The sequence below is a fragment of the Aplysia californica genome, unplaced genomic scaffold (genome assembly GCF_000002075.1).
Source record: "Aplysia californica isolate F4 #8 unplaced genomic scaffold, AplCal3.0 scaffold00041, whole genome shotgun sequence".
NCBI lineage: Eukaryota > Metazoa > Mollusca > Gastropoda > Aplysiida > Aplysiidae > Aplysia > Aplysia californica.
The window spans coordinates 1216604-1241954 of record NW_004797311.1 but is presented as its reverse complement, the minus strand read 5'-3'; the positions used below and the strand labels follow the sequence as shown (position 1 = coordinate 1241954).

Genomic DNA, 25351 nt, shown 5'->3' with positions numbered 1-25351 from the left:
CCCCCCCCCCCCACACACACAAAACCCACCAACAACAACAACAACAAAACAACAAACAACAACAACAACAACAACAACAACTACAGAACAAAACAACCAGATCGATTAAAAAGTTGTGACTTGGTGGATCTTTCTTTGTCCACATGGTAAATACACCTGCAAACATTAACCCAAACCTGTCCATGAACAACGGAAAAAATTGACCCTCTGATGCCACAACCTCTTCCCCCATAACATTCTTACAGGCATTCCACAGTTCAGACCTCAATTAAATTCAAACCCAAGGAGCAGGAGCGCCAAAAAGAAGTGAGAATTTTAACCAGGTAAGAAAACCAATGAATAAACAAATCAGAAAACTCCAAAACATTCAGTGTGTTAAGTAATAATTCTTGTTCGTGCCAACTATGAAACTACAGAAATACGAATGACTGTATTTGATTGATGCAGAAGACCTGGTGGTGAAATTTTACCTCTTTCAAGCTTCAAACGGTAAAATGAGCTGGTCGACTCTCGTCCTAAGGTGATATCAATGCCTTTGGAGCAAGTCACGCCACTGGTTCCACACTGTACATTTTTTGTTGTGATGACAAATTTGTCTGGATTGTTGTCAGCAGATTGAGCCAAAATATAGTCGCATGACCCTTGGAACTCGTAGGAGAGTTCATCGAATGTGGAGTAGTGGGAATCACCGTAGGCACTGCACGTAGCCGGGCATTCATTATCCTCACACTGCCACACCTGACCTCTACATACGCTGAGAACAAGAGACAATGACGTCTTAAATCTGACAGTAGAAATCAAAGACAAACACAAGCGATGCATTATAATTCATTTAGCAACAATTAATATCAACTTAGAGAAGTTAACTCAACTGTAACGATCCCATCAATACAAATAACCGACCGATTTTAAAAAGAAAGGGCAAGGAATTCATGAATAAAAACCAAAGTGTTAAGTATAACACTAGTTCAAATCATATAAAGTACAGAATACGTTTAGTAAATTCAGCACTAAGGGAAGGCCTAATATATTTCAGTATAGTAGCAATTCTGACAAGAAAGTACTACTTACCATTCGTTGCAGTCAAGAAGCAGCGAATCCCCCTCATAGTAGGATTTACCTCCATGCTGACATGGGCACATAGATTCTTTGACACACTTGTCCCCATCTAACACATAGCCGTCTATGCAGGCACAGCCTGGCGTACAGGTTGAGACATCACAGGTAGACGGAGAGTCCATATTTTCACAGGTGAGAGGGCAGTTAGATGGACAAGCGTTGTACTCCATGTTCGCTGGACACAGAGGCTTGATGAATGGCAGTTTGCGATGGTCGCTGTACCTTACTTTGTGGCACTGCCACTGTGCACCTGCGCACACGCTGAGAACGTAAAGAAACCCCCCCAGTAGAAATAACATATTAGATAAGCAATTTTACTTCTGGCCTGTTTGCTCTGGGGAATCAAGATGTCATTAAGAGCAAACAAAGAGCTCGTACAAATGAATATGTGTGTGTGTGTGTGTGTGTGTGTGTGTGTGTGTGTGTGTGTGTGTGTGTGTGTGTGTGTATGTGTGTGTTTATGGTGGTGGTGGTTGAGGAGGGCGGGAGTTTATAACAAACACATTTTTCCAAAACAGGGTTTATTTTGCTTACTCAAAGGGCTTGCTGCTGTGCATCTCTTTATCAAAACAAAATATCATACCTTTTAGAAACAGAAAGTACCCTATAACGGAAACCGGTATTGCACAACGGGGTGACTAGTCACTATGTAAAATAAAAAAGACAATTACCATATATCTGTTCCTTTCAGAGACGTATGACCAGCAGGATATTCACGGCCATCGAAAATACAGGGACACTCTTCAACAGGAACACATTCCCCATCATTGTTTAATGACTGACCATCAGGACAGTTGCAGCCCTCAACACACTTTTGGTCACATAAATCGTCGGTGTTTGCTGCAAGATCCCGGCAAGTTCTCTCACATGGACGACCACATACCTGATAATGTTGTCCTCCAGGACATTTCAGCTCTGTGAAAACAAACAAACAAGGCTTAACAACCATTTTAAATTAAACTGAAACTTCAAATTCTTTCCACTGATAAAGAAAAGTGAGAATGAAATAAAAAGTCAAGCCAAAAACCTGAATATCAGAACCTCTTACTGCACTAAAACGTTTGCAGGATGTAAATTAATGTTCTAGTTCTTCTGTTGTAATGATAGATAATAGATAAAATTGTAAAGCGCATATAGCTTGCTGTTGAGCGGTGATATGTGATAAACAAACGCTATTTTATTTTATCAATATCATCATCGTAATAAAACTGTATGCTAGATGAACTGGTCAAAGGTTAATGACTGAAGTAACAAATTTTTACTGCGTAAGCAAGTCAAAAAACTGTTCTCTCAATCCTTGGCTAAAAGAAGCCATTTGCCGGTACAAAAAAAAGAAGGAAAAGCCTAATTAAGAGAGCAAACTCTTCTGTTGAAGACAACAAAGCAGACGGTACAGAAACACACACTCAGCTATATTATATCGCCGATGAAGTCAATAAAGAGTTCTTCTTCTTCTCCTTCTTCTTCTTTTTGAAAAAAAAAATCAATATTATCATTATCATTATCATTATATTTTTCTTCTTCTTCTTCTTCTTCTTCTTCTTCTTCTTCTTCTTCTTCTTCTTCTTTTTCTTTTTTTTCTTCTTCTTATCATTATTATTATCATTATTATTGTAGCTGTTGTTATTGTTATCGTTATTAATATTATCAAATTATTATAATTTTTATTATTATGATTATTGTCGTTGTTGTTAACATTACTTATACACCAAAAAACATTTCAACTTACGGCACTCGCTGACTTGGTCTCGCCAGTTGACCAAAACGCCTTTAGCAGCGCATGTGTCAGCGTATATTCCAAGAGTGGGGCACAGGCAATCAAATAGGTTCTGTGTACACGCACAGAGATCGTACATACAGTCCTCATAATACAAATCCACATCCTCAACATCGTGACAAGCTGTAAGAAGGAAATGTTTTCAAAAGACAATCATGATTTGCAAGAACATTTTCTAAGCAAGCTTAAAACACAGGAAAATGAGAAAAGGTAAAAAGTGCACACGATGTACAATTTCAAATTCTATTATGCAACGCATTCTCCAGCCTTAAAATATAGCCTCCCAACCAAACAAGTACGTGTTGTAAGGGTGAAAATGCGCATGTGAAACTGTAAGGTTACAGATGGGACATCTGAACATAACGGCAATCTCCAAGTGACTAAAGAGTCTTGAAATCTTCCCAAACAAGCCGCATTCAAGAATTCCCAAATAAGTTTAACTGTTCAAGTCATTCGCATTGAAGTCCAACATGATACCAACTGAGCTATAAACAAGCCCACAAATAAATAGCTGAAAGCAAATAGCCACTGCTGGTTAAAACAAAACACACTCACACACACACACACACACACACACACACACACACACACACACACACACACACACACACACACACACACACACATATACACATGCTGAGACCCACAAGAAGTAGATAGTCGCAGAGACAACCAACAAAACAAACTTATCATATAAATACATATACCTGGCAATGTGTTTGCCTGCAGGAAAAAGGACATCTTTTAAAGTCCAAATTCTATTTTCAGGCAAACAAGCAAAATAATCTGCGGTGTAACTTGGACACCGTGTTGGAACAGTAACAGCACTTTGCAGTCAAAATATTACTTGCAAAAGTCTATTATATTAAAAAAAATAATTTGTTAGGATGTCAAAAGAATTTTTCTTCCTAAGAGCTGGAACCTCATTTTACTCTGTCAGCTGAAAGAGATAAAGAATTCACTCAAAGCTTAAACAAACCTTGGAAAGTCTGGTTTTTCAGATAGCCGCAAAGACTTTTAGCCTGAGCTAAGCGCTGTGCCTGAGAATCACAAGGGTGGGTTTTGGAGGTTGCACCTATGTCAGCACAGTGCCTGTCTGTCTTCCATTGGTTGCCAAACAAATTGGTATTATACTCTTTGATCCCTTGAGGTGTAATGAAATCATTACTCTGTTTTCCATCGTAGGTACCGCACAGACCTCGAGTCTTATTCATCATAGAGGGTGGTGCCTTGATGTACGCCCTTGTCCGTCCATCCCACAAGACTGTAATGCCGTTGTACAGTTTAGCCTGACAATGCAAAACGTATTGTGTTGACAAAAACATACACTTTTTTAAAGGTAGACCTACTTAGCTATAAGGACACACAACTGAACAGCCCCCCCCCCTCCCCTTGATGAAATGACCAGCTGCTCTTATGCTTTTATTGGTGCCGTATGAAGATAAACAATGAATAAGACAATTATTTTTTTAAAAAAAGGAAATCGATTCAAAGCGTTCACCCCCCGCCCCCCTCTCAAGCTACAAAGGGTTTTTAAAATTTGATTATTGAACAATAATCCAGAATCAATGGACAGTTCCACATATAAGTTTCTCGGAACCAATTATAAACCGTGCGCAGACAGACACTCTCGTAACTCATAATTATTTTTGGGTAGTATTGCAAAGCAAGTATTATACACTTCTCAAATAAAATTTTAAATGGCACAAGACATGTTTAAACAATAACTTATATGGCTGGCAAGCTGTAGTGCATGGCTCAACCTTCTGGTGCGTTCAAATATCCACAAAACGCAAAGACTGAGAGGAAACTATAAACGTTGGCTTAACCGGGAACCCTTTTGGTGGCTATCCCATTAAAGACTACCCCTTTTGAGGATTGCGACATTGTGAGTTACGTTGCCACAACAACTACGACTGTCGCTCATCTATACTTTTGGTCTCTGCTGTTGAGCAGACCCTACTTGTTTGCCAGTTGCTGAATTCAATTGACTAATATCACGCAGTGCAAGTTTTTCCTTCTTGACATTCACATGACCACACACTGACAATTCTTATTACAGTGTTACCTGCATAAATAGAGAAGACACCATGGACACTTGGATTCCAGGTCTTGCGAAAGGCAGAGAAGAAACTTCACGTCCATCAACGACCAGCTGATGATTTTTATCCAGATTCACAAGGCTTCCATCGATATCAATGGTTACTGATTTAGTGCATGAAGACCCGCCGTGTCCACATCTAAACGCCAAAAGATAGACAATATCAGACATTTTTTTTCATATTTCTTACTCTTGCACCTTTACATACAATGAGCAAGTGTTACCAATCTTAACTTATGAACTCCAAATCAAGTATGAACTACAATAGTAGCATCCTCTTGACAGTATATAGAGTATTTTAATAGTAGGTACTACTAAAAACTTGTAACTGAACTACTGTACAAAGTTATTTAGACGTAATTGCATTTTTGTAAATCTCATCAGTAATTACATGCATGGTTGTGAACAAAAGGAATTCAACTCACCGCACATTGTTCACAATGATATCGAACTCGGAATTCTTCACCATGTAATAAGAGCACATGCCCATGAAGTCAAATCTCACTCCATCAAACGTGGTGTAGTGAGGATCTCCAGAGGCAGAGCAAACCTTGTCACATGTCTGGTGAGTGCAGTCCCATTGACCAGCCTTGCAGGTGCTGTTGGGATCAATAAAAGAAAACAAACTTAGAAAAGTTCCACGAGCCCCTTGAAGCACAGTGAATTTTCAGTCATTTTTATCTCTCATTTTAGGGACGGTGACTGCTGTATATTACAATGCTGAAAGGAGGAAAAAGGGGATAAGCTACGTTTTAATACTCAAATATCTGGACTATCAATAAGTTGTAGGCCCAAGAAATATTACACAATAACCTAAGTTGAACTGTAGTGAGGGCACATAAAATACCAAATTCACATACCATGTGTTACATTCTTTTTTAATGATGTGTCCTTGTTGATACTCTTTTCCAGTTCCTTGCTCTGCAGTCAATGTGCATGGACATTCCTGTTTCTGTATGCATACACCATTGTGTAATGCATAGCCATCTGGACAGAAGCACCCATCGATGCAGGTGGGGTCAGAGCAGGTAGCACTGGCACTGGAACAGTCTTCGATGCATGAACTGCCGCATTCTTTGAATACTTTACCACCATCACACTGGATTTCTGAGGAGACACAAAAGGATACATAATCTTGACGCATTCACTTCTGTGGGCTGATACAAAACTTTTAAAGCAAGCAAATGGAAATTTATCACTACCATTCCAACAAAATTTTAACATACTGCTTCTAACAAGACATGGTCTGTAAGAGTTTCACCTCTAAGAATATTTAACGAGCTCAGTCATATAAAATAGTTCTTTCACGTAGTTAACCAGTTTCTTAGCATGACCCTCACTTATTCAAACTAACAACTGAAGACACCGACAAACAGATAGACAGGGACATATAGAAACCATTTCTCCAAGAACAAAGCGAGAACATTTCCCTGAAAGCCCGATGTTGATAAAAGGGAATGAACACCAAAGAGACATTCAGGCTTGGAAACATTGAGATAAATAACAGAAACAAATGACAAAACCGTTATAAAGATTAGATCGACAAATATTACAACTAGTAGCAACCAAAGCCATCTTTACGAATTAAAAAGTAATCTTTAACTTAAAATATTGCCTCTAACAAAACAAATCAATGATCAGAACAACAGTACAGTGCGCATACCGCAACGCCCTGGATTTCTCCACGAGAGTCTGACACCAAGGTCCACACATGCTCTGGAATATGCTTGCATTGTCTCGCACATACACCCAGCAGAGTCTGCGCTACAGCAGTCAGTTTTGCAGGCCTCTACATAAGGTTGTGGGTCGACTACCTATTAAAATAAAGAATAATTGGAATCCTTCTAATATACCCGAAACAGAAGTATCAATGAGCGGAAGCGAATATTGGGTTTGGAGGCAATGACAATAACAGGAAACAAATTATTATCAAAAATTCCAACAATGGTATTAAATTTCTAAAATTGTAAAGTGACAAAATTGCATCATACAACACACCGTATATTTCTCTGAAAAGGCAGACTTTCTTTGAGCAGCCATCTAGAACAAAAGAGCTGCTAAGCCAATATGTTATTATGGGATTAGTAGTTATAATGATTTTAAAAAATAATATGTATTAAATTTGTACCAATTAGCTGTTGGTATCGCACACTTAATTACTACTTATGATCAGATTTTATTTTTTCCAAATTAACTTCAAGCCTTGGGTGTCACATTCTTGCCGTGAGTCACAGTTTTCCTTAACATAAGTCAACTGTGCCCCTGTGCAAAGGAAAGCCTTTATTAAAAAATATCCCAAGGATCACTTCTTAAGACATTGGAAATCATACCGAATGGCAAAGTTTGAAAGCGGGATCTGTGAGAAGATCTCCACATTTGGCTTGAGCACTCTGTTCGACAAGATCGTTGCTGCATCCGCTGGTTTGTTGCAAGTCCAAGCATACAGGGCCTGGCACACAAAGCAATAGAATATCTTTAAACAATCGTTGTTCATATCAAGGCAGAATTGCTGATATCTCAAAGAAAAATATTTCTAGTTGCTAAGAAGGACTATTAACATTACTAGAAAATAAATCTTGTTAAAACTACATTTCGTTGCCCAGGTTGCAAGTCATGGAATATACCACAATAATTCTTGGTACAACAGCAAACCTAAAGTAATATTTGAAGCAAGAGCTGGTGATGAGATTGAGGTTGTGAATGAAGAACATCCTATTTTCAATATACTGTGAACTCACTCGACAGATAAACAGCTGAGGTGAGGAGAAGAAAAGGAAAATAAAATTCATACCATTTGACAGCTTCGTTTTCTTCCAGCTGTTTCCAAAGCTGGAAACTGAGGTGACAACTTTTCCGCTGGCATTCTCAAAGTCATCACGTGGGTTTCCATTGTAACGACCACACAAGCCACTGACTTTTCCTTTAAGATTGTCAGACACCTACATATGAAGAAAAACAAGCAGACCTTAAATTACTTCACGTACTTACATTATGCACACAATGTTACAGCAATGATAGAAACAATAACAGGTGTGTCCATAAAAGAGGATAATGAAAATATAATAGAAATTGCAGTAAATACTAAAACAGCATGGAGATTTCTCAGAAAAGATGAAAAAAAAAATTATAAGACTTTGGACCTGGTTCAACTATACCCATAACATAAATTACAGGTAGAACATGACAAAAAAGAGGGACAGTTTTATTAGAAAGAGGCCCAGCAGTACTTAAAAATATAACATCAAAATTGTTACAAATTAATACTATACTGTGGATCTCATCACACAATAGACGAACAGTCAGCACCAAAAACTGAGGAAAATGCATAAGAAAGTCAAACCTCTGCTTGTTGTTATCCATATAACCCTTCACCTTAATGCAGTATTCAGTAAAAAGAAACGGTGCGCAAAAAGAGACTGCGTTTTAGAGACAACAGCGTGGCGAATGTTAATTTCAACGTACTTAGAGTCGGAACGAAATCGCTTTTAAAAGCAAGTCCGTCATTTTTTTCTAATCGCGAGATTATCTTTATTGAACGCATGTTTTGAGAACTTTTGGGCAAAAAAGTGTTCACTATAAAATTAATTTCTTGTAACTAGTTTTGCTCCTAAAAAGTATCATTGGTGAGCTGTAACCCATATACGTATACAAAATGTTTGTGAGAAGCGGGAAGTGCTGTGAACAATTCCATTTTCCGCGTGAAGGAGATTAAAATTTGTAGTATTTTATATAAATTTATGAAGAAAAGTTTTTTTTTCAATTCTGGCCTCAGCCGTTGTGGAAAAATATTATTAAGTTAAGACAAATTGAGACAAAATGCTGAGCAAAGTATGTGTGGCGTTGATTCATCCGTTAAAAAGATATTTGAGGATAAGTAGCGCAACGAATTTTTGAAAGTATTATAGTATTGATTTACTGCCCACTCGTATTACGGATAAATAAATTATTGATTTACTACATGATGAATATTTATTGTATAAGATGTATCCTCTTGAACAACAAAACAATATTTAAAAAAAGAAAACAAACCGTAATAAACACGGACTGACTACCGTCCCACTTCAGCGTGAACTGCAAGGGACTTTTGACTGTCACGTAGCTTCCAACTCTTTCTATAACAGTGCCTGTCCTGGAGCCTGGGATATTGAACCTTCTCTCATTCCATTCCACAATGGGCCCAGATTGTGCAGACCTCAATCGGACAACGTTGTCGTCTGAAAACAAAAGATGTCAACTTAATGTTAGCTAACGGGTCGTAAAATACGTCGTCTTTCCAGTTCCATTATTTCAGGATCACCGAAGGCCATGAAGTGTGACACCCAAAGAGAACAATCTGGTATTAAATATTACCTAAAGAAGGAATTCTAGCCTCAGCATTATAATAAGATTTACTAAAGCACTTAAATGGTAAGTGCTGATTGTGAAGACCTCGCTGTTTTCAATTCTTCTTAGAAAAAATGATGCTAAGTATAATAATTTGGTTTCAAGTCAATAAATGTACTTGTCTAAAATTCGTCAAAGCGCAAAATACGCTGGAAAGGGTATCGTGGGAGTGTGCAGGCCAGAAAACATTTAAAATAAGCCTTCTTTAAAAGTAGAATAATAAAAACAGTTGTTTAAGTTTAAAAAAAGAAAAGAATAGTTTCTCAGTGCATCCATCATATCAAGAGCATGCCACTCAGAGTTGATATCTGGGTGTGAGACCAACAGAAGATAGGATAATTTCTTACTCACTGCAACACATGCCAGGGCAAAGTTGAAACTGGTTGTTATTTAACTCATTGTATACAGCCAGCTAGTTCAGCCGGCTCAAGGTATCACTCGTTTAAAAAAAAAAAGTCATAACAAAAGTCCACTAAACCTCAGCAGATTCTTCTTATCTACAACCACGTCATATGTTAACTGATTGGATCATTCATTTCTCCCCTGTTCGATGTTTATTTTCTATGAAAAAAAGGTTACAGAAGAGCTGGGAACTTTCTGATGTTGAGAAATTAGATGACAAAACTGGCTGCGTACATAAGAGGACTAGCTTTCCGTATACTTACAGTTAACGTAATATGATAGGTTATGAGATAAAATAATAGTTCATGTCAAGAGAATAAAAAAATTGGCTTATAACCCATGGTAGTAGAAGACAGAACAATGTTACATATTGCAACTTACTGAAGTATATCTCAATATCCCTAGTGCAGTTCAATCCATCCACACATATCTTGTCGTTGACTGTCATGATTTCGAAATAGTTGGGCACGTAAGCCAAGACGTATTTGCATGTCCCTTGGAAGGTGAAGATTTTGTTGTCAAAGGTTCTGTAGTGACTCTGGCCCCAGGCTGCGCACAAAGCTTGACCATCGTGACTTATGACGGCCAGTGGATCTGCAAGGACGTATTGGTAAACTCTTCAGTACTTGCATAACAAGAAACATTGCCTTTTCGGTTCATAACTTGGAAACTGAAGGAATAATAATATATGTACCTAATTGGCGTATGTTTATTGACAAATGGCATGTTGCTATTCATGATGTTTTTTATGTTGAAGGGTAGCAGTGGTGCTGACCTAACCAAATTGTCTATAGGACCGTGAAACATAATACTATACTCAAACTTAAACTCAATCATAATTCGTGCCAAGAATGAATGACGACATGGTTCAGCCTTCCAAGTCATGGTGGGCGGCTCTGTGATGGCGAGAGATGCGATAGGAACGGTGGTGATACTGGTAATCGTTGTGGTGGTTGCAATGATAGTTATAGAGATGAAGACAATGAAGTCAGCGACAAAGAAAGAAAAGAGAAAGGGGGGGGGGGGGAGGATAGTAAGACGCATAAAAGTGAGTTGCACATTAAGTCTTGTGGCTAACGGTAAGAGAAGGGTATTGAACTTGGAAAGCAAATTAAGCGTGCAAACAAACCGAAAGGTCAAGTGAAAAACTGGATAAGTCCATTAAAAAAATCAGCGTTCTTGCGCTTAATTTATAACAGTGCACTTAAAATATTTTTATGAAATTATTCAAGTGAAAAAGCAATTAAATCATTCACATTCATAACAGCAAATCAAGTTAAGACCTAAGGATAAGCCATGTCTATAATTTAAAAGCTATCTTTAAGTCGTAACAGGATTAATGGGACTAAATCTGTTTTTCACTTGACGCTTCCAAACATTGAACTACAACAAAATCGAGCCAAGTGCAGATTTAAAAGCTTGCAAATATTTAGTTGTCTACTGTTGCAACAAAGAAACCAAATTGTTCTTATATGTGGGCTTAATTGTTTTTCTGTTTGTTTCTTTAAAAATCGTTTGTTATGATGTTCATGGCTTTATTGTTGATGTCCTTAGTAAGGATGATGATATTGCCGCTTCTGCCACTGACTATGATGATGATGTGATGATATCTGCACGATGTTTACAGATGGGGACAAAATCATTGAGACAGATAGGGCTCATGTTCCCGGGATAGCGGGTGGGCCTCTCGTCACTGAAAATGATCTTGTTTTGGTTGAAGTGTTCCGATTTATAGATCCACACCGGTTCTCAGCAGGTTTAGAGGAGCTGGGTTTTGCTATAAAGACCGTAAGTTCTCAGCGCAGTCAAGTTATTTTGATTTTTCTAATTTAACCGAAACAAGAAAAAGGAACAAACCGGCCTATATGCTGTTTACAATATACATGTCTACTTCTCGCTGTGACTATACATCTCGTCTGTTTGCATGCTTGTGTGCATGCTTGAGTGTGTGCGGGCGGGTGCACACGCCTGCTTTGTGTGTGAGTGTGTCTGTGAAAGGCTGTCAGTTGAGTACAACATTGTCAGTTGCCCACAACATTTTTTTTGGTATACACATAATAAATATGCCCTAGATCGACCTAAAACCTACCTATGTCGGTCTGTGTTCTTACGTTTACCAAACGCGTACGAAGGCGCCGTCACACAAGAATTTAAGGGAGACTGCAAAACCCTGGGTCTCTGGAGCACTTTGGTAAATTTATTAAAGCACGCATTAATATAACCTGGTCTTGATGTTGCCCCGTGTGAACCATCCAAACGACATCATCTTATGTAAGTCGCAAATCGTACACGCGTTCTTCAATGGTTGTGCTAGGCCTGTCAGTGTCGCTTTGCTAGGTAGGCCATGCAAACAGACACGAATGAGTAGTATATTATTATATTCTTTTAAAAAACATTATACAAAAGAGTTTAAGAAAACAGGTAATATTTTCTAAGCCAGTTTGAGTCTATCAATCATGCTCCTAGGGGAGACCAGACGGACTAGTTTTTGCTGTAAAGATCAATAGGCTTATTCCAATCTTTAAAAAAAAAAAATGAATAAAAGATCAGTGGCCTGTTCAAAGAAAACTGCAGAATTTTCCTTACCATTGCAATAGTTTTGCCCTTTGATGGTATTTGTTTCGTTACACGGGGCCATCAAAAGTTCAACGCCTCGTAAATATATTTTTGCGCTTGACCAGTTCCTTAGTTTCCAGTTTATGAAAGATTTTCCCCCGATCAACACATCACTCTATTGGCAGAAGCATGACTTAAGTGATTAGCGTATAACTGTAAAATTACGACGCTTGGGCACGTTTCAAATGAGATGTCAAAGATGTTGTATGTAACGTGGATTTTAAAAAAATTATGGTAGGCCGTCTTGAGCGAGTGTTCTGCAGCAAGACGGCCTTGAACTTTCGTTTTTGATATTCAAAAGCACAATACACTCATTGAGAGGTGCCCATTAAAGTTTGCTGAATGCAATTAATATGAGCCTCTGTAACTTGTCTCAATAATTTTGTCCCCAGCTGCGCTCTCGTGTGCATATGTCTACCTTTACCGGGTCTTTTACGCTTTTCGATCGGTCGTCTGTCGACGCGCTTCTCCTCTGGTCGACTGTCGACGCGTTTTTCAGGCTGGCTGTCGACACTTTTTTCTGGCTGGCTGTCGATATGTTTTGATTCGGTCTGCGTGTCAGCATGTGTAGTTCCAGTTCGGTTTTCCACACGTGAAGTTTCGATCTGTGTATCCACACGAGTGGTTTCGGTTTGGTTGTCCACACGTGTAGTTTCGATCTGGGTGTCGACACGGGTAGTTTCCGTTTGGTTGTCCACGCGTGTAATTTCGGTTTGGTTGTCGATACGTGTAGTTTGAGTAGGTACGGTTTGGTTATCGACAGGTGTAGTTTCGGTTTGGTTGTCAACAGGTGTAGTTTGTGAAGTTTCGGTCTGGGTGTCGACACGGGTAGTTTGTGAAGTTTCGGTCTGGGTGTCGACACGGGTAGTTTGTGAAGTTTCGGTCTGGGTGTCGACAGGTGTAGTTTGTGAAGTTTCGGTCTGGGTGTCGACACGGGTAGTTTCGGTTTGGTTGTCGACAGGTGTAGTTTGTGAAGTTTCGGTCTGGGTGTCGACACGGGTAGTTTCGGTTTGGTTGTCAACAGGTGTAGTTTGTGTAGTTTCGGTCTGGGTGTCGACAGGTGTAGTTTGTGAAGTTTTGGTCTGGGTATCGACAGGTGTAGTTTGTGAAGTTTTGGTCTGGGTATCGACAGGAGTAGTTTGTGAAGTTTCGGTCTGGGTGTCGACAGGTGTAGTTTGTGTAGTTTCGGTCTGGGTGTCGACAGGTGTAGTTTGTGAAGTTTCGGTCTGGGTGTCGACAGGTGTAGTTTGTGAAGTTTCGGTCTGGGTGTCGACACGTTTTTCCTCTTGACGAGTATAACCACGACTTCCCCTTTGCCTGCTATCCACACGACTTCCCCTCCGCCGGTGGGCTATGCCCCTTCCTCTCTGGCGACTATCCACACGACTTCCTCTTTGGCGACTATCCACACGACTTACTCTTCGTCGATCGGTAATGCCCCTTCCTCTCTGGCGACTATCAACACGACTTCCCCTCCGCCGGTCGGTTATACCCCTTCCTCTCTGGCGGCTATTCACACGACTTCCTCTTCGTCGGTCAGTTATGCCCCGTCCCCCTTGCCTTCCGCTGACACGGCTTCCCCTTCCACGGTTGCTGTCAGTTTGAACTTTTTTACACCTTGCCCCCTGCCCGTTGTTGTCTTCACATTCTGGTGTAGAGGTTAATGGTTTTCTTCTTCCCGGAGGATCGACGACAGTTTTTTCAGTAGTCACCCTAACCTGAGATGTGGGAATGACTTTTTCGGTCGTACTGCTAACTATAGAGGTGGGTACAACTATTTCGGTTGTACCGTTAACAAAAATTGTGGGTAGGACTGTGGTGGTTGCATTGATAACAGAAGGAGAAGTAAGGATAGTTCTGGTCGTATTGATGGTTGACTGAGAGGGTACGGTTTTTACAGTCGCATTGATAGCTGGTGGGGAGAAGGGCGTTTTCTCGGTAACGTTGCTAACTTGACTGCTTTCAGTCGGACGACTACTAACATCTCCAGTCTTTCGATCGCTGTCAGGACGAAGTCTTCTAGTCCTGTCTCTCTCTCGGCTATCGACACGGCTTACTCTTCGCCGGCTATCCACACGGCTTCCTCGTCGCCGGCTATCCACACGGCTTCCTCTTCGCTGGCTATCTACACGGCTTACTCTTCGTCGGCTATCGACACGGCTTACTCGTCGCCGGCTATCGACACGGCTTCCTCTCTGCAGACGATCGTAGTACCTCCCTCTCTGCCGTCTATCGACAGGCCTTTCTCTTGTCCGGCTGCTGTCTACTGGTTGTCGACCACCCCGTGGAGGGGAGGTTACTGTTGTCTTCTTTTCTAAGGAATGGGTCGGAGTTATTTCTGTTGTACCTATAGCTGCAGGCGAGGGGGAGACTGTTTTGGTTGTACTGGTTATGGAAGGGGATGGGGAGACTTGGTCGGTCGTACGGACAGCTACTACGGAGGGTGTAGTTATTTCAGTTGTATTTACAGCAGGAGGAACGGATCGGATTGCTTCGGTCGTCCTGGTAACTGACGGAGAAGGGGTGACCTTTGCAGCCGTAGTGATGCCAACGCCGCTTTCAGTTCTACTATCCTTATCTTTTTTAACGTTGTCGACACGCCGTTTGTCTGTACGAAGTCTGTCAGTCCTTCCCAGTCTCCTGCTATCGACACGACTTCCTCTCTGTCGGCTACCAAGACGACTTCCTCTCTGTCGGCTATCGAAACGACTTCCTCTCTGTCGGCTATCGACACGACTTCCTCTCTGTCGGTTATCGACACGACTTCCTCTCTGCCCACGAAGTCTGCTGCTCCATCCTCTTCGCCGGCTGCTGAATAAAGGCAATCTAGGCTTCTTTGGAGTAGAGGTTACAGCCTTTTCATTTTCCGAAGGATTGGGGAGAGGTTTTACTGTTGTTCTAACAGGGGACGGAGTGGTGATGGCGTTTTCTGTTGGACTGGCGGCTGAAGGTGAGGGAACGTTTTTTTCTGTCACACCGATGGCAGAAGGAGGGGTGACGACCTTTTCTGTCACAACAGTAGTTGAAAAAGACGCGGTGATGCTTTCAGTCGTACTGATCGCTGGCGAAGAGGGGATTGGTTTTTCAGTCGTGCTTATAGTCGCCGGAGAGGAGACAACCTTACTCCCTCCCCTCTGCTGGTTGTCAACCGGTCTTCCCCTTTGTCGTGTGCTATCTGGTCTACCTCTCTGTCGTGTGCTATCTGGTCTACCTCTCTGTCGTGTGCTATCTGGTCTACCTCTCTGTCGTGTGCTAACTGGTCTACCTCTTTGTCGTGTGCTAACTGGTCTACCTCTTTGTCGTGTGCTAACAGGTCTACCTCTTTGTCGTGTGCTAACTGGCCTTCCCCTTCCTTGTGGACGAGTTCTTCTACTAGTTCCCCTTTGACGGTTGTAATATGCACTTAGTCTACTGCTACTTCTTCTGGGGGAGATTACTGATACTGTTTTCGAAGGGTTAGGAGGAGCATTTTTGATCTTGTCATTGGATGAAGGAGAGGGGGTGACCGTCCCCATTGTTGTCAGAACCGTAGAAGAGGGCGTGGTTTTTCCAGTCGTAGTTACTACTAATGACAGGGTGGTGGCGCTTTCTATCGAACTCATAGCTGAAGGGGAGGGAGCAAGTTTTGTACCCGGAGTTACATCAGATATTGTGACGGTTACTTTTTCAGTTGCAGTAATTCCTGGTGAGGAAGGGGTGACTTTAGTGGTTGTTTGGGTATATAATGGGGAGGAGGTGACTCTTCCGTTGGCAGTGGTGGCTGGAGGGGAAGGGATAAGTCTTTTGGTTGTTGTTATGACTGGGACGATTTGAGCGGGATTTCTACTTGGCCTTCCCGTTTGAGGGTTGTCAGTGCGAAGTCTACTGGTCCTTCCTTTCTGCCGACTGTCGAGACGACTTCCTCGCTCTGGGCTACTGACACGGCTTCCTCTTTGCCGGCTGTCAAAACGACTTCCCCTCTGTCGGCTGCTGACTCGGCTTACCCGCTGACGGCTACTGACTCGGCTTACCCGCTGCCGGTTGCTGTCCAGACGAACTCTAGCATTCCTCGTTGAGGAGGTTTCGGTTCTTCTGATTGAAGCCGGAGAAGGGGTGACTTTTTCTGCCGTGTTGACAACTGAAGTAGAGAGGAGGACTTTTTCAGTCATACCGGCAGCTGAAGGGACAGGGGTGACGTTTTCGGTTGTTCTGACATCAGAAGGAGATGGGGTGACTTTTTCTGTCATTCTGATAGCTGAAGGGGAGGTGGTGACTTTAATATTCCTTCCTGTGCTCCTGTTGCTGTCTGCACGAAGTCTTTGAGTCCTTCCCAGCTTCTGCTTGTCTGTTCGACGTCTACTCCCCCTTTGCCTGGACTGGCTTCTGCCTGCACGAAATCCGGCCCTTCGCCTGCTCCAACTGATGCTTGAACGGCGGCCACTTTTCCGGAGAGGGGCATCTCCTTGAACTGTGAGATTGAACTGTTTGCTAGTATATCTGACAAAATATCTCCTCTACTTCTACTCACGTGCAATTATCTTTATTAGAATTCATGCACATGCTCTTCTCCGTAGCTCGTTCCCCTTTAGTTTCCATTGTTACTACATGTACCAGGAAACTTGATTTATCCACTTAACATGACAACATCTTTAACCTCTCTCCTACCAATTTTTCTATTCATCACAAGCGTCAGTCTGAACTCTACAAAATGATGAGCTTCATGGAAGATGACTTTTCTTCATTTTCAATTCATTGAAGATGTCCAACGTCTGCTGTTGATTTTGCATTCTTTCCTGGAAAAAGGCGAAATTCTCATACTGCCCATACAATTTGTTTGGAGAGTTCACAGACTCTTCACCGGTCGGAAAAACAATTCTATATTTATCTCACCGTTAGTCAACGGTAGAAAAGTCTACTCTTTACGCGCTTGTCTCTACAGTTATTTTGTTAAAAGACACATCTAAGCAGTCTTAGAACGCGTGGAAATTTGCTCGAGGGATGAGTTTCAATATATACAAAATACTATCCTTCAAAGTTGATATCGCGGCCATTTCAATTTACAAATTATCTTCAAAGCTCAATATATCGAATTTACTCGTTCTTATATTTTTAAAATTCCAATGTAAAAGGCAGATTTATGATTGTCTCCGAATACGTGGACGACCGTTTGGGAACTCCGAGTCAAAACCACCTCCATGCCAACAGGATAACATGTTCCTTTCATCCCTCGTTTTTTAAATCGCATTTCTAAGCACAGAAACTAAAGCAACCTTCTCTAAATGAACGCACTTGAACACTTCCAAAGTCTCATAAAAACAAACCTACACAGATCATAACTTAACCTAAGCACAAACTTTCAGACTTACACACTCAAGGTAAAAACCAAGTCAACTTTGGGAAGAGATGACCACTGCGCAAATGAGGTGCCATTGTCTGCCCTCAACGCTACATACAACGATCCGCACTTTTTTCTGCTGCCTTCAGATAAGATGGTACAACTCCAGGCGTATAAAGAATCGTCCAATTGTTTTCCCACTAAGAATCTCTAACAAATACGTTGATTTCGTTCGATTACGAAAATTGTATTAAGGTAGCAAGGGTTGCAACAGTCTTCACTAGAAGGGCAAAAGAGAACAAAATGCGTATGACAAAAAGCAAAGCTGCAGTGATTTACGAAGCCTGCTCACTAAGCTCTAGCAGTTTCTGTTGTAAAGCTGGTTTATCGAACAAAAAAAAAGACCAGGGATGACCGTAATGAAGAGATTCCTTATTATAAAATTATAAAAGAAAAGAGAGACCAAGACATGACTTCAGTTTGATCGCAAAAGGTTGCAAGATTAAGCAAATGAAAGTCCATCAGACAAATTATAAACGTTACCTAGAGACAAGTGGGCGGGAAAAGGGGGGGGGGGTATGTTAATTGGGACCGGATCTCGGGGATACCCCCTACTTCATACTCCCCATTAACCCCTGCTGTTTGGGAAGGAGAAAACCATTAACCATTGTATTCAATTGTTTCGATCGTTGGCTATGACAAAAAAGCTGAATTATTATGATAATGATCATGGTTATCATCATGCCCTCAGTAAAAGTATCATGAAAAAGCTGGAACGTTTAGTGTAACATTTTGATGAAATCTTGTTAAAAATCTTGAACTTTCTTCTAAGAAATTTAACTTGCTCCTATATCAAATAATGATGGTAATGATAGTTTTATATCGTGAGCATTAGACGAAAGTCTTTCGAATTGCGTAATGAATGAGGGAAAATCTTTGTGAACTGTTCGTCTAAAGGTAAAAATCATAGCCAAACTGATGATGATGATGATGATGATGATGATGATGATGATGATGATGATGATGATGATGATGATGATGATGATGATGATGGTGGTGGTGATGAAGATGATGAGATCATCATCATCATCATCATGATCATGATCATGATAATAACGAGTGGGCAGGATTTAATTCATACAAAAGAGCAAGCAAGCAAAAGGTAGGGATCTGTAACCAGGAAGACGCTTGTCTCCAGGCTTTACGCTCACCTGGCAGGCACTGTGGTGCTGTCGCGATATCGGGCAGCCATTTTCCGTCCCCTTTGCACACGTAGCTCTCCGCAGGCTCCGAGATGTAGTGGAAACCTGGAGAGCAGGCGACAACGCAGCTTTTCCCGCCATTGGGTTTATCAACACAGGACGCTGTCACGTTCGCTGGCAGGTCTGGAACTATGCACCGAGCTGCAGCGTGATGATAACAAGATAGGATGTACTTTTTTTTGGAGCATTGTAGTATCAAGTGGCTTGGTAGGTATGTAAGTCGTTGATGTCTTAGATTTCTTCTGGGTTATCACAGAGCCAGGCGACACCTGGCAGTCACAGCGATTCTAATTAAAATGCCTAGATGTAGCACTGCGGAGTATTCAGAGAGAGAGAGAGAGAGAGAGAGAGAGAGAGAGAGAGAGAGAGAGAGAGAGAGGGAGAGGGAGAGAGAGAGAGAGAGAGAGAGAGAGAGAGAGAGAGAGAGAGAGAGAGAGAGAGAGATGGGGGCGGGCCGAAGAGGCAGACAGTGTAAGCAAAGAATGCGTGAGAGTGAGTGATAAAAAGAAAGTGACAGAGAGAAAAAGAGAGAGAGAGCAAGAGTAAGCGAGAGAGAGAGAGAAAGCTAGAGAAGAGAGAAAGAGAGAGAGAGAGAGAGAGAGAAAGAGAGAGAGAGAGAGAGAGAGAGAGAGAGAGAGAGAGAGAGAGAGAGAGAGACGCGTCAGCAAACGGAGGGTAATAGACGCTCACAGATCTGCAGACTGACCAAAACGAAAAGTAATAATAGAAGGCATAGGAGTAAGTCTTATATTTCTTTTACAAACTAGGAGCCTAAAACTGTTCAACTGTTTATCACATTTTTTCCCCTGACTAAGTGAAAAGAAAATGCCCCCGTGTCTTGCCGGCGACTTGTCACACGGACTGTTTTCTGAAGTCGCTAACTCCTCAATTTGGTCTGCCGTACTATCAGAATGAGTAAATCTTCGAGTTCAGGAAAAGTAGCTCAAAAATATTTTTTAAAAATGAAACGAAACAAAACAAACAAAGCTGTGAAACATTGACTTTGAATTACGATCTTCCGATTAACATGCCAAATCGGTCAGCAATTATATTGGTAAGTCACCTTCTCGTAAACAAACACGACGTGCTGTGCACAAGAAGAAACAAATTCAAATTTTCAGTCTTTAAAAAAAAAACACGTAATCATACTTACGAACACAAGGCGGGGTTGTTGGATCTTCCCGGAAGCCGTATGTTCCATTGTAGCAGATCTTGGAAATGCGATCCTCTTCGATGCCATCAAACCGATATCCGTCATCACACGTGAAAACGCATAAGCTGGAGATGAAATTATATAGTGTAGTTGTTTTAGAGCTTTCGAGCCAGACCGTCATGGGAGATAAAAACAATGAATGCAATTTTATATTATCATTAGAAGCTAACCTTTTCAGAAGTCGAAGTCATAAAAAGGAAAAGGGAGACACTAATGCTATCCCAAACCAACGTTTCGACGATCAATGCAAATCTATACAGGCACTAGCCATCCATTTTCAGGTGTCGTTATAGCCACGAACTTTTCTAAAAGAGGGGCAAGTGCAAACAACAAGAAACAAACCAACAAACAGACAAACAAAAAACAAAAACAAAAACAAAAAAACCCTAATAAAACAAACCCCTCCCCAAGTTGTAATGACTGTAACCTTAGTATAAATGCATGTTTACAAACATTAATATTATCATATATATATATATATATGTATATATATATATATATATATATATATATATATATATATATATATATATATATATATATATATGTATATATATATATATATATATATATTATAATAATCATTAACAGAAAATATACCTATGTAAACATTTGATAGAAGGGGGTATATTGTACCGATTAAGAGGTACAGGAGGCTTTTTTTAAATGAAAGAGAACAAATAACCAACAGAAACAGGTGTACTCACTAGTTCGACTTCAACTCTTCACTAATGTAGATGTAGTCGCACATCACTTCTCCATTTTTGGGAGCAGGGGGTGTGTAGCAAACTGAGAAGTGTAAGTCAATATCATTTATTACTAAATAGGTCTGTGTGATAGAGTGAACATACGAGTCTGTGAATAGTGCTTGAAAGTGAGGTAGAAAACGATAATCAAACAGACAAATACAAACAGATGGATAGATAGATAGATAGATAGATAGATAGATAGATAGATAGATAGATAGATAGATAGGCAGATAAACGGAAGGGTGGAGGAAAAAGCCAACAAGAATCTAAAAAGTACTGGGTTTGAGAGAATAATCAACACACCTAAAGGAAAGCAGAGACTATTGTGATTGGAAAAAGGTAGGACTTTAGTATCGCGTGTTAGGTTATTTATTTGCTCGTTTGTTTTTTGTTCAATTAAAAAAAAAAATTAATCTGTAGGTTACTTACATTTTGATGGGTTGCCGAAAGATCTGAAACAAAAAGAGAAATATTGTTTAAGTCCACTTTTCATAGCTGGTTTAATATTGCCAGAGAGAAAAGAAAATGTTGACTACTGAGACTGGAATGCACCCGAGTTATTTGGGAACAAAATTACTTTTGAGGCGAATTTCAGTCAATAGACAACTCTAGTAATACATGTATATTTTGAAAAATTGTACATGATATTTCTTTGAAGCATGGAAGATAGTTATATTCATATAAATTAAATGATTTACATTAATATAATTTTCAACTCTGTTGCCAGTTCCGGTAGGTTCAAAGCAAGCATGTCGTGCTTCAAGGACATACCTCAATGGTAACCAATGCACAAACAATCTATTTAAGTTCGCAGTTACTTGACAATTTCCATTAACCTTTCAATGACAAGACCCTGCATGACCCTAACCCCCACCCCTCCGCCACGGCAGATATTATGACTGATGTTATTGGCTACACATGTGGGCCTACTCCACTATGGAAGTGATCAAAGTAATAAACTAACAAAAAATGGGACATTTAACCCGAGTTTTGTATAGACACCCCCATCCCCACCCCTTATTTTTTTAAAATAAAAAAGCTAGAAAAAAAGGTCCACGTACAACCTGGAACATGTTTAACGAGGCCCAAGGAGGCTTCACGGTTGATTTAAACCAATACCAGCCGCACTGTTATCCAGCACGATGCCAACTTCGCTATCAGCGCACCCAGACAAAATAATGTGACCCCTTGTTCATTCAACTTGCCTGGTAAATGGACGGGCTGTTCGACTTATAATATATATTCCACCGACAAATTTTAAAATACTGTTTCTGATACGTGGGGGTCCCCTAACTTTGAATTCAAAGTGTGTAGCTAACAGTCAAAATAAATAGTTTAAGAAAAAATTAAGTTAGAATAAAATTATATCTTTAAGTAAAATATAGACCGGCATCTGTGGTGTAGCGGTTAGGCGTTTTTATGTTGAAGGCGGAAAACCCGAGTTCGATTCCCGAGTGGGGACAACATTTTTATTGAGTATCTCAGTCTTTCTGCTTGAATGTATCCCTCTCCTCTCTGTCCAGGTTGGCCCTGGCAGGCTGGGTCGGAAACCCGCCTCCTTAATGATCTAAATTGTGTCGACGGGGCGTAAACACACCTACATTAAAATCAAAGTCATGCGCAAAAGAATATTTAATTCTTTTGCTTCCATTTTCTTGGAACAGTATTAATAGCTTTGCATTTAATTTCTTTCTATCAGATTGTTGTTTTTTCTTCTGTAGAAGGAAGAGACTCGCTTTTAGTCATTGCATTAGTAAGTTCCTAGCAAGAACAATAGGGCTGCATTGGCTGTAGCCTCAAGTTACTCTACAGGAAGGAATAAAACAAGCCTTCCTCATGCGTTGATCGAACTGACACCCCCTCCCCCCCCCCCCCCGGTGCAACGGCGAAGAGCATAACCAGTATGCAACAAACAGCACAGCAGTCTCGAAATAGGAGGTAACGGAAACCGAAAACCGTCGTCTCTAGTTTTTTCAATGTGGCCACAACGGCTAATGTTGCTAGATAAGTAGTAGATTCAACATTCGCTCCTTCAATAAGGTAATCAAAATTAAGGGTTTTTTTTCTTGTTTTTTTCAAAATATGGAACCTTAGATCAAACATCCCTCTCTAATAATTCAAGCACAAAATGTGAACAACTCGAGAAGTCTCATAAGACCATCACAATTTAAAAAACACCTTTTAAAAGTTCAAAACGAAGGTTAAACGCACCACAGACCAGAAGCAAATAAGAGAATAAATAAATAGATAAATAATAGATAGATACATGAATAAATAAATAAACCATTTAAAAAAATATAAAAATATAAAAATATGATAAAAATAAATATGGGAAGGTGGGGGAATTCCACGAATGGAATTTCCCCGCATTATAAAATTCTTAATTAAGTTGAAAAATGGAAGTATGGGGATGGTGATATCGTCGAATTCCTATTATGTTTTCTTTCCTAACTTATCAGAACCAAAGTAAGACTGTTGTGGAGGATGTGTCCTCTTTCTACCTAAAGTAGCTTCTATAGCACTTGTCTCACAATCCAATTGAAAAGTATGGTGTGGAATTCCCCCGATTTACTAATCTATACGTGAAAAGAGTTTAAAGGTAAAACAGATGAAGCGATAAGTCATAAACGAAAATGATTTTAAAATAGAAGGATGTAAAATAAATAATGTTTTTAATGCCGATTTTTCAGTGTATCCGAACTTTTGCAACATCAGCTCAGATTGTTTCGAAAAGATCAGCGTAAAAAAATTTTTCATTTAGAAAAACATCTCAAGTTCATCATCGGTAATATGCTTTTCACCACTGGGTAGGGGCAACATGGAACGTTCGACAGCATTATTTTACTGCCGTCACTTGTTGAGTAAGAATGGTTGGGCTCATCCCAAGGTGTGGTGTTTGCCTTTTCTGCCTCAGCACCGGGATCGATTCCATGCTCATGCAGTCAAGATCGAGGAATATGTTTTTTCCCCGTCTAACTGCCGCGGAAAATGGGATTCAGAACATTGCTTTTCTGAACACATGTGAACAATTTGGGGATTTCTCGGGAACAATATTATGCTCATCAAGGACATCCTGGAGGTTGAACATCGAAGAAAAGAGGCCTGTCCAGGCTCACTGATGGGGCAAAGCAAGCATTCTAAATAATCTTTACGTAAAACTGGAAGAAAAAAAAAACTCCCGTCAGTATAATCAAAGTAGGGGGAAATTGTTTTAACGAATATTATTTATTTATTTTTTCAACTTAAGAAAAAAGAAAACTATTTCCAGCCGCAAGGACACATTATGCCTTTGGGGCAAAGGAGAAAAAAATGTCTAATGATCTAAAATTAGACAAATCGAAGCAAAAAAAAATAATTAAATGTCAGGGGAAAAAAGAACAGCACCGGAAGAGACGAACTGAAAGGCTTTGCAGGAAAGTCTAGTCTTTTAAAATACAAATAGAAGCAAAACTCACCCTTGAGACGAAACTAATGTCGAAGACAGAAGTATGACAATGGGTCCTAGTAGTGACGGAGCCATTGAAATGGTTGCCCGCTCTGGGGCTGGAGGACTTGTTTGTGCTCGGGGTTAGTGCATGTATATATGTAAAAGTAATAGGTTGACTGAGTTCAAACACTGGCTCTGCTAACCCGTATATATAAAAGGTATATACTTATTGTTAAGACTATATAGCACGTTGTTCAGTTTCAGCGCGCCAACAATCTAAACAATAACAGGGTAGCTCTGTTTGTTTGTGCTCAACTGCAGTTTAAGACCCCCAGTCCTTTTATAGAAATTTCCCAGTTCCAGCTCAGCCAATAGAAATGGATGTTTGGGAAAGGGGGCGTTCAAGAGCCACCTTGGTGTCCCTGTTAATTCCACGCTGCCACTGCCCAAATCGTGCTGATTCAATGACGTCTGATGGATTACATCCTAGCGCAGCAGATTTCCCCTCTTATCTGTATCACACTCCTCCATTGTCTCTTCTTCAGGGCGACCAAAAGGATCTGAGGATGATACTTGTAATCACGGGGAGAGAAGGTGAGAGTGCTTGACTTTTTTTCTTAAGGAAAAAGAATAATTCGGCTGCCAGAGCATAACCACCTCACCCCCCCCCCCCCCTTTAGTGTCGGTTTACAAGCGGCTCTTTTCCTTGCTGTTGTCTTCTTAGGGTTGTGCATGTTTTCGGGAACCCGTGTTTCTTGTTAGGATTTTTGTTTGTTTGGGGGGGGGGGGGGGGTTAAGACGACGTCTCTCGCTCCTCTCTGTCTCTGTCTGTCTCTGTCTCTGTCTGTCTGTCTGTCTGTCTGTCTGTCTGTCTGTCTGTCTGTCTGTCTGTCTGTCTGTCTGTCTGTCTGTCTGTCTGTCTGTCTGTCTGTCTCTCTCTCTCCCTCTCTCTCTCGCTCTCTCTCACTCACACTCTCTCTCTTCCTTC

At 40.5% G+C, this 25351-nt stretch overlaps 1 protein-coding gene across 1 annotated transcript; it reads right to left on the bottom strand.

Annotated features, from left to right (window-relative positions):
- Positions 1-402: 402 nt before the first annotated feature.
- On the bottom strand, positions 403-24660 carry LOC118477213 (SCO-spondin-like). Its single transcript, XM_035968147.1, has 18 exons — positions 24392-24660; positions 21366-21388; positions 20895-20976; positions 20128-20252; positions 18924-19115; positions 10164-10376; positions 9027-9211; positions 7789-7936; positions 7328-7446; positions 6661-6811; positions 5858-6104; positions 5423-5596; positions 4965-5136; positions 3876-4185; positions 2849-3019; positions 1791-2034; positions 1072-1380; positions 403-754 (listed from the first exon to the last, which is right to left on the bottom strand). The coding sequence occupies exons 1-18, from the start codon at positions 24454-24456 to the stop codon at positions 403-405; spliced, it is 3282 nt and encodes a 1093-aa protein (XP_035824040.1). The 5' UTR covers positions 24457-24660.
- Between the last annotated feature and the right edge of the window lie 691 nt (positions 24661-25351).